The sequence below is a fragment of the Dromiciops gliroides genome, chromosome 1 (assembly GCF_019393635.1).
Source record: "Dromiciops gliroides isolate mDroGli1 chromosome 1, mDroGli1.pri, whole genome shotgun sequence".
Classification (NCBI taxonomy): Eukaryota; Metazoa; Chordata; class Mammalia; order Microbiotheria; family Microbiotheriidae; genus Dromiciops; species Dromiciops gliroides.
Window position 1 is genome coordinate 623,908,673 of NC_057861.1, and position 9,850 is coordinate 623,918,522.

The 9,850-nt window shown below is 46.0% G+C and overlaps 1 protein-coding gene across 1 annotated transcript; it reads right to left on the reverse strand.

Annotated features, from left to right (window-relative positions):
- Window positions 1-664: 664 nt before the first annotated feature.
- Window positions 665-8,376, reverse strand: LOC122735762 (brain-specific serine protease 4-like). The gene is made up of 6 exons (XM_043977523.1): window positions 8,199-8,376; window positions 7,062-7,088; window positions 6,180-6,342; window positions 4,169-4,443; window positions 1,628-1,785; window positions 665-913 (listed from the first exon to the last, which is right to left on the reverse strand). The coding sequence occupies exons 1-6, from the start codon at window positions 8,266-8,268 to the stop codon at window positions 665-667; spliced, it is 942 nt and encodes a 313-aa protein (XP_043833458.1). The 5' UTR covers window positions 8,269-8,376.
- Window positions 8,377-9,850: the final 1,474 nt, after the last annotated feature.

Sequence of the window (9,850 nt, forward strand, 5' to 3'; positions counted from 1 at the left end):
ATAGTCTGACTATCTCCTCTATTCCATAATATTTCTGGACATTGGGACTTGCTGATCTGGATTCTAGGAGAATCTTGGTGGCCTGGGAAGTGCCCCTTTGAGGAAAATGGAAAGGATATTTCTGTTATGGTCAAGATCTCACATCAGGAAAACAAGAAACTTGGGGAGGAGAAAAATCCCAAAACAGGTGAATAAATAATTTATTGAAATTAGAGGTATAAATAGAATTAGATACATGGAAGTGGCCACAAATAACTGTACAAATCAGTTAACATTCAAACATATGCTTTCTTAAGGACTATAGTCTTCTTCCCTCACCGCTCTCCAGGTCACCGGCCAGCCGGGATAGGACCCAGGAGTTCAGGCTCCTCACCCTCTACCCATACCCATACCCATACCATACCCTGCTTACTCCTAAGGGCCTGGGGGAGGTGGTAGGAAAGAGTACATGACCCCAGAAAGGGATGGTACAGGCCCAGGGGAAAGCTAACTGGCAGCAGAGCTGGGGCATGAGGCTAGGCATCTGAGCTCTGCCACCCTTCAGAGGTAGATCGTGTGTTTACAGTGAGAAAAACTGCAACATGAAGTCAAAGACCCAGGTGTCTAGCTGTCCCCGCAGCTGGTCCCCAGATCCCACCCTCAAACCCAGGCATCTCTCCAACCCCTAGGAGGGCTGCACCCCATAACCTCTCATATGCCTCCCACCCCCAAGCCCAAAGTCATCAGTGTCTCCCCGTGACTGTCCATGGAACTGTGCCCCTTGCACTACCCTCTGGATCCAAGCCTGGTGGGCAGTGAGGCTAATGTAGACACCAGGCCGGTAGCGCTCAGCACAGCCCTCTCCCCAGCTGATGATGCCACCAAGAAGCCAGGACCCATTCACTTGGCACATCAGAGGGCCCCCTGAGTCACCCTGCAGGGATGGAGAAAAATTAGATATGTTTAGAATGTGAAAGGAGGGTCAACTAGCTCTGGGGTAAGGCCTAGTGTAAATATAACAGGCCATTGTAATGCCTGGCTCTGGGGTGGGCAAGCTGAGCCCAGTTGGCTGACATCTTTCCTTCCTTCAGCCCCTACTGGAACACTTTGGGATTAGGAACAAGGACAGCAGAGCAGCCACAACACTTTCCAAAGGAAACCAGGCAGCCCGACACAAGGGAAATCAGGCAGGAGGCTATTTTAAAAATTCACTAAACTCGACTTCTCTTTTCTCTTTAGCATCAAAGCCCTTCAGAACCTGAACCCAACTGACCTTTCCAGTCTTATTATACACTAACTCCCCTTGCTATATTTTATGGGGCTGCAAAACTGGTCTGCTCTGGTTGGGTAGGCTCTTGCCCCTGGTTTGACACAGGATAGGCACTCAGGAGGCTAATGCAAGTTTTGCTGGCAGCTAAGAATAGAGCAGTTTGGGAGATTGGTCTATAATTTCTTCCTCAGAGAGAAATCTGTCTCTTGGGTTGTCATGCCAAGGAGACTGAGCCAGGCAACAGAGGTCAATAAGCAGAAGCTTGGGAGATTCTTGGGAAAATTCATTGTCACTGGGCACAATAGCCCCATCTAGCTGGATCTGGGGTTGGGGGGTGGGGAATGGCTCCCTCTAGAGTGGGCCAGGGATGGGGCTTACCAGGCACGCATCCTTCTTGCCTTCCAGGTAGCCAGCGCACAGCATATCCGCAGTGATGGCCCCCTGTCCTGCACCCCGCCAATAAAGGCGGCTGCATGTCTCAGAAGAGATGATGGGGACTTTCAACTTCTGCAAGGTCTGGGGATATGGCAGGGAAACTGAATGGGAGAAAGGAGAAAGGAAAAAGGGAGTCAGGCTCAGAGATAACCACTCGCACCCAGTCTTCTCCATACCTAGGGATCTCCCAGAAGCCCTTTCTTTTCCCCATCTCTATGAGGACAATAAGAAGTGGTTCAGACCCATCCCTCAGCACCAGGGTCTCTACCTCAGGATCCTATCACTGATGGTTGGAAGAAGACTCTCTATTAGCAACTTCAGAGTTTAAGGATATTCTCATTTTAGACTCAGAATCTCAAGACCCTTGACTTGTCTATTTCTTTCTGTTGCCTCAGTTTCTTTTCTGTTTGGTTTGCCCCCTGTATTTGTCTCTGGATCTGTCTTTCCTTTTCTCTGTGTCTTTCAGTCTGTGTCCATGTCTCTTCCTGGGCAGCTGTTACCAGGTAGATTGTGTTTAGATTCTAGCCCTTTGTGCAATTCACTGAAGGAAGCTTATATTGGACTTAATTTGATGGGGACAGGATGTAAAACCACAACTTACAGAGATGATCTGCCTTGGTAACAGCAGACTTAGAAGGAACATAATTCCTATTTTCAAATATAGAAAGGATTGTCATGGTGAGGGAGGGGGTGGGAGAAAGAGAGGAAGAGGATTAGATTTAAATTGTTTGGCCCTAAAGACCAGAACAGCAGCTAGGTGGTTCAGTGGACGGGGTGCCAGGCCTGAAGTCAGGAAAACATAAGTTCAAATATTGCCTCAGACACATACCACCTGTGTGACCCTAGGCAAGTCACTTAACTCTGTCTCAGTTTCGTCATTTGGTTTTTTTGTTTTTTTTAGTGAGGCAATTGGGGTTAAGTGACTTGCCCAGGGTCATACAGCTAGTAAGTGTTAAGTGTCTGAGGTTGGATTTGAACTCAGGTACTCCTGAATCCAGGGCCAGTGCTCTATCCACTGCTCCACCTAGCTGCCCAGTTTTGTCATTTGTAAAATGAGCTAGAGAAGGAAATGGAAAACCACTCCAGTATCTTTGCAAGAAAAGGGATCATGAATAGTGAGGAATGACTGAAAAACTACTAAAGAACAACAACAAAAAGAACAGAGTTGAAAAGAAAGAGTGGCAGGAAGGTGGACTTAGAGAAGTAGTGTTCTCTCCATTCATGGAGATCTTTAAGAAGGTGCAAGTTTGACCATAATTTAGACCAGTGTTAGAGTAGAAGGCCTTTAAGATGGCTTTCTGGTAGAACATTCTATCATTTTACCCTAACACCATTTAAAAACAGGGATATAAAGTAGGTTTTCTACATTTTGCTTCTCTGAACCTGAGGCAGCTTGGTTAAACAAAGCTACTTCCCACTAACCCTGCAGAAGGAGAGTCAGGGAGAGAGAAATAAATAGAAACAGCTGGAATGTCTCGATGATAAGCTCAGTCCCTGGACAACTGTAAAATTGTCCTCTGCCTGAGGTGTAAGACTGTGTTGGCCCTAACTATTGTTGGCCACTCAGAATCACCCAACTATTCTGGGAAGGGCTGGTTTCCTAGGACTAGAACTTTTACTTTCTCCCTATCTCTGGACAAGAACCAACACTGAAACCCATATGGGAATGAAGTCAGTTATAACACGTCTCCTCATATCGTGTGTGTGTGTGTGTGTGTGTGTGTGTGTGTGTGTGTATGTGTGTGTGTGTAACAGCAGCTTTGGATATTATCAGTAAACTCTGTATTTAGGTCAACTGAATGTGGAGCCCTTGAAATCTTGGCATAGTGGCCATGTTCAAGTCTGCCTTTGCTTCTCTGCCTCATCATGTCTTGCAGATAGTCACCTAATCTCAGAGTGGGAAATATCCTCAAAGGTCATCTAATCTACTCCTTGCTTGGAGCATAAACCACTTCTATAATATCTCCAACAAGGAGTCATCTCAAATCCCCTTGAAGACTTTCAGTGATGAGAAGCTTCCTACATCACTGCCCATTCCACTTTTGGACAATTTCCATTGTTGGAGAAGTTTCCCCTAATATTAAGTTAAAATCTTCTCTGTAAGATCCATCCACCCTTTGTGCCCAATTCTGCTCTCTAAGGCCAAGCAGAATGAATATATATCTTTTCCCACATGGCGATCCTCAAAATACTTGAGGCAACTATCACGTTCTCCCCAAGTCTTCCCAAACATTGTCAGTCCCCCAAGCACTCTCCTACATGGTCGCTAGTGCCATCGACTCCTAATTGCCAAAGTCTTTCTGATAATGGAGTCCAGAATTAAACCCTACTCTAGATATGGTATGACCAAGGTAGGGAACAGCAATTTTGGAACCTCTTCCCCACTCCATTTGTCCCTGCCTCCAGGCATCCAGAGCTCCCCATAGAAGCTTCTCTGTTATCCTCCTTTAAGGGTATGTGTGTGTGTCCTGGGGGGCTCCTCACCTCCATCTCCAATGCTGCCCCAGCCAGCGATCCAGCATGGGGTACCAGGAAGGAGTTTCACAGTGCTGTCAGGCAAACAGATGGGCAGGACACGCTCAGAGAATTTGATGGAGTGATCGAGACGTACCAGGGCAATGTCCCCCCGGTTGCTCTCCTTCCAGATGTATCCAGGGTGGGGTAGTACCCAGGCCATGCCCACTCGTATGGCCCGAGGGCCGGGGTTTCCCAGCTGCCAGGCCCCCAGAAGCACTGAAAATTGAGATGGCTCCACGGAACTGGAAAGAGAGAAATGGCTGGTTCAGAACTAGCGAAGTAGGGGACTACTTGGGCCAAGATGCCTGAATTCTTGGTGAGGGGAAGGAGGTCTGGGCATAGGACACCTGGGTTTGGAAGGAGCAGAGAAAGACAAAATTCCTGGTTCTTGGTTTGGTGAGAGGGGACTAACATAAGGAAAACCTTCAAACAATTATAGCTCTGTAAGAGTGCAATGAGCTGCCTCAGAGGTGTTCTTCCTGACTTTAAGAGGGAGGGCAGCTAGGTGGTGCAGTGGATAGTGTTAGCCCTGGATTCAGGAGGACCTGGGTTCAAATCCGACCTCAGACACTTAACACTTACTAGCTGTGTGACCCTGGGCAAGTCGCTTAACCCCAATTGCCTCACCAAAAAAAAAAAAAAAGAGAGAGAGAGAGAGAAGGACAGATGACTACTAGTCAGGAACGATGGAGAGAGGATTTTGTTCAGGTGCTAGTTGGACTAGCCAGCTACTCTATTATCCCCTCCACCCCATCCCCCACCTCATATGGAAGCAGTATGCTGAGGTTCTTAGAGGATAGCAGTTTGGGGCCACAGGACACTTGGGTTTTAAGGAAGGAGGTGGGGACAAAAAATGTGGTTCTGAGGGGAAAGCGATATGGGGTATAGGATGCCAGGGCATGGAAGAAGTACTGGGGCATAATGAAAAAAAAAATTCCTGGATTTGGAGCTGAAAGTCACAAGTTTGCAATCTCAAGTCTGCTACTTGCTATCTGCATGACATTGGGCAAGTCACTCAACCTTTGTGTATCTCAAGCTCTTCATCTGCAAAATGAGGGGATTGAGCTAAGAAAGCTAGGTGGTGCAGTGCATAAAGCTCTGGCCCGGGATTCAGGGGGACCTGAGTTCAAATCCAGCCTCAGACACTTGACACTTACCAGCTGTGTGGCCTTGGGCAAGTCACTTAACCCTCAGTGACCTGCCTTCCCCCCAAAAAAGTTTTCCCACTTGCAACCCCTTTTTGCCCAAGAAATGCTTATGCAACCCCAGGTATATAGGTACATAAAATAGGGATACATGACCTTTTACTGTTGCCAAATTTTCCATGACCCCCACATTCAGTTACACGACCCCATATGGGGTTGAGACCCACAGTTGAAGAAGCTAGGGGCTGGATGATCTCCAAGGTGCCTGCTAGCTCTAAGTATCCAATGTTCTGAGGGAGAACAAGGAGACAAGATACTTGGGTTCTAGGGCAAAAAAAGGAATGGGAAACAGGATGCCCAGATTCTAGGGAGGAGAGGTCTAGGGAACAAGACTCTTGGGTTCTGAGGGAAGACAAAGGAACAAGGTAGGTGGGTTCTAGGATAGATAGGTCTGGGGCCCAGCAAACCTATGAAAGAGCTAGACAGCATATTGGATGGTATACGGTATTTGAAGTAAGGAAGACCTGAATTCAAATCCTGCCTCAAACACTTACAAGTCACTTAAGTCCTCAGTCTCAGTAGCCTCCTCTCTGAAATGAGGATAATAATAACATCTAACTCATGGGGGTTGTTATGAGAACAAAGTCAGATGAAGTAATATTTTAAAGCCCTTGGACCTTTTTTTAAACCTTTTTTTTTAAGGTTTATACCTTAAGGTGTTCTTTAAAATGCTAGCTATTTTAATAACTATTATTCTTTATTAGGAAAAGGAGAGATCTCAGAGACAGGATGTCTGGTTTCAGGAAGAAAAGCGGGGTAGGAGGAAAACATACTCCTTGAAGCAATGGGCAGCTGTAACTACCCATCTGTTGGTGATCAGGGAGCCAGCACAGTGATGAGTCCCGTTCTTCTGGATACTGACCATCCACGGCCATTCAGCATCCATGGCGTCCTCGCCCCCTACAATTCGGTTCAGCTGCTGCGGTTTCCCACAAGCTGGAGACAAAAGGGGAAATTAGAAGGAAAAAAGGGGGAAATTAGAACTCCTTTCTCTTCACTAGCTACCCTTCCCTCACCTCCATCCTCCATCCTTCTCTCTCTGCTTTTCTTGATCTCCTCTATCTTGTAATAGAAGCTAGGTGGCTCAGTCCATAGAGCACCGGACCTGGAGTCAAGAGGGCCTGAGTTCTGGGGCAGTTAGATGGTACAGTGGATAAAGCACCAGCCTGGGATTCAGGGGGACCTGAGTTCAAATCCGGTCTCAGACATTTGACACTTAGTAGCTGTGTGACCCTGGACAAGTCACTTAACCCTCATTGCCACCCCACCCCCAAAAAAGGTCTGAGTTCAAATCTAGTCTTAGACACTTGCTGTGTGACCCTGGCTAAGTCACTTAACCTCTATTTGCCTCAGTTTTTTAAACTACAAAATGGGGGTGATAACAGCATCTACCTCGCAGATTTGTTGTGAGGATCAAAAAAAAAAATAAGTGTATAGCATTTAGCACAGTGTCTGACACAGAGATGGTACTATGTAAATACTTATTCTCTTTCCTTCCCTTCTCTTCCCATTTCCTTCCCATTATTATCTTCCTCTTTCCTTTTTCTACATTTTTCACTTTTCTCAAACTTTCTTGACCGGCTATCTTCTTCTATCTCTTCCTTTCCTTTCCTTCCCTTCCCATTCATGAGGATGCCCCGGTATTTCCTACTCACCTGGCATCTCAGCAGCTTCTGGAGTGACTAGTAGGGAAAAAAGGAAAAGGTCAGGATGATTGAACAGAAAGGAGTCAGTAGCTCTAAACCCAGACACACCGTCCCAAAGACCTGCCCGTTCCCCTGCTCCTCCCCTTTCTGAGTAGCCTTTAAGGTCTCTGGGAGACATTACCTGGAGACTGACAGGAACATACCCTCATTGTTCTCCTAAATCTCTTCATGGCCCTTCCAAGCACTCCTCTGTCCACCTGTCCTCCCTCTGTCTACCAGAACTTTCCATCTATCTACATGTTGTTCAGGTTAATCCTTGTAGGCTCTCTGAAAGGATTCAGAGATGGATGTAAGGGGAATCACATTAGAAGAGCCACCCCTTCTTACCTCCCCCCTTCCCCACATCTGAACCTCCACAGCAGACTTCCCTCAACACCCAATCCTTCTCCTGACTTCCGCTGTTGTCTAGAGCAGTATAGTATCTCTCTAGGCTTCTAATCCATTTCCTCTGACTTAGCCTGTCTGATGGCCCTTTTCAGAATTTCTACCCTCTCTTGGATGGAATTCGGGGCAAGGACAAGATGAGAGAAGAAAATGGGAGCTCTGTGAAAAAAGGAGAAGCAGCAACAGAGAGACAATACAGAAAGGCAGAGAGGTAACAACAGAGACAGGGGCACTGATAGATTCATTGACTCGTAAGATGTCACAGTTGGAAGGGACCCAAGGAGGGGAAGTATCTCACTCGAGGTCACTGACTCCTCATCCAAGGTGGCAAAAACACGCATTTTTTAAAAAAATAGAGCCAGAAAGTATAAAAAAATTAAAGATAGCAAGAAACTGAGCTGCAAAGACAGAGAAGAATGAAAAGAGATACAAGAGGGGAAAGATGATAAGAGAAATAAGTAAAAATTAAATTAGAAATAAAAGAGAAGAGAAAACAGGAGCAGAGAAGAGGGGGAGAAAGATAGAATCAAAGGAACTGAGATAGCTAGGAATGGCAAGGAGACGTCAAAGGCTGCGGAGCTGGAGCTAGGGGATTTTGAGGGAAAAAGAGAAAAACACTACAGAAGAGAGGAGGGAGGTGAGATAGGAGAGGCCAGGGAGAAGTGGCAAGTCCAGCCAAAGGAACCCACCTCAATAACTCACCTGAATGGGCCAGGAACAGCAGATAGGCCAAGAACCTGAAGTAGCCCCAGCAAAAGCTGGAAACTCCCATGGTGAGTGAGGAAGGAGGGCTCAGGGCCCTGTGATCAGAACGATAGGAGTTGTGAGTTCCAGGGACAAAGACTGAGTGTGTGGCCTGGCTTGCAGGCCCTAGGTTTTTATCCAAGGGGAGGGTGGAATGTTGTTCAACCAGTTGACTCAGTGTCTACTTGGTTGAGGCCCTGTCCCAAGGCTGTGGGTCATTAATGTGGCCCTGGGCAGAACCAGCTTCCTCCACCTGCCTCAGGTCCATGGAATGGTTGGCTTTGGGGCAAGCTCCCTGGCCTCAGGGAGGAAAAGGGAGAGAAGCAAAGGACAAAAAATATTAAGGTCAAGATCTTAGAACCCAGAAGGCCAGAGTAGGACAGGATCTTAGTAAAAAGTCAGAGCTGGTGGGGCAGCTAGATGGCACAGTGAGTGGTAAAAGCACTGGCCCTGGATTCAGGAGGACCTGAGTTCAAATCCAGCCTCAGACACTTGACACTAGCTGTGTGACCCTGGGCAAGTCACTTAACCCCCATTGCCTGCAAAAAAAAAAAAAAAAAGGTCAGAGCTGGAAGGAACTTTAGGAACTCAAAGCTAGAAGGGACCTTGAAATGCAAAATATTAAACCTAGAAGAAGCCTTTCCTGGTCTCCCTTAATGCTAGTAGTGCCTTCATTGGGCTGACTGTCTCCAGTTTATCCTACACACACATATATATACATAGATATCATTTGTGTGTATGTATTGTTTGTGTTAGTTGTTTTTAATGCTCTTTACCCAATTAGACTGTGAGCTCTTAGAGAAGAAAGATGATTTACTATTTTTCTTTGTATCCTCATTGCTTGGCACAATGCCTGACACATCATAGACCCTTAATAACAATAATAGTTAGCACATATGTGTATGTCTGTATGTGTGTATATACACACACGTATATGTTCTTTAAGGTGCTTTACAGATATGATCTCATTTTATTCTCACAACAACCTTGGGAGGTAGGCTCTATTATTATCCCCATTTTACAGAGGGGGAAACTGAGGCCAATAGAGGTTAAGTGACGTGGCTCACATTGCTAGTAAATGTCTGAAGCTGGGGATGAGATCAGATCTTCCTGACTCCAGGTTCGGGGCTCTAGCCACTGTACTGCCTAGCCACCTCATGATGCTTCATAAATGTTCGCCGACTTGATTTGAGAATAGAACTTAGAGATCATCTAGTTGAAAGGTTTTTAACCTTTTTTGTATCTTAGACTTCTTTGACAATTAGGGCAGCCTATGGATTTCTTCTCAGGATATTGTTATTAGATGCATAAAAGAAAACAACAGGATTATATGTGAAACCAATTGTGTTAAAATGCAGTTATCAAATTATTTTAAAAAAATTCACAGACTCCAGATTAAGGACCCCCTAATCTAGGCCAACACCCCATTTTAGGAGGAGGCAAAAAGGAAATTGAGTATCAGAGCGTAAAGGACTTGCCAAAGTTCAAACAAGGGTTTGGTGCCAGAGCCCAGCCATTGGAAGAGATTTTAGTGATCCTTTGAGTCAAATACCCTCATTTTTACAGATGGGGAAACTGAGGCCCAGGATGGTGATGTGGTTTGGCCCATG

Bases quoted from the DNA above. Each gene is read 5' to 3' on its own strand.
- LOC122735762 (XM_043977523.1), bottom strand. From the start codon at position 8,268: ATGGGAGTTTCCAGCTTTTGCTGGGGCTACTTCAGGTTCTTGGCCTAT. The intron at 6,343-7,061 runs GTGAGTAGGAAA...TTTTGTCTCCAG, and splicing joins AGAAGCTGCTGAGATGCCAG to CTTGTGGGAAACCGCAGCAG. The intron at 4,444-6,179 runs GTATGTTTTCCT...CTCTCTTTCCAG, and splicing joins GCTGCCCATTGCTTCAAGGA to TTCCGTGGAGCCATCTCAAT.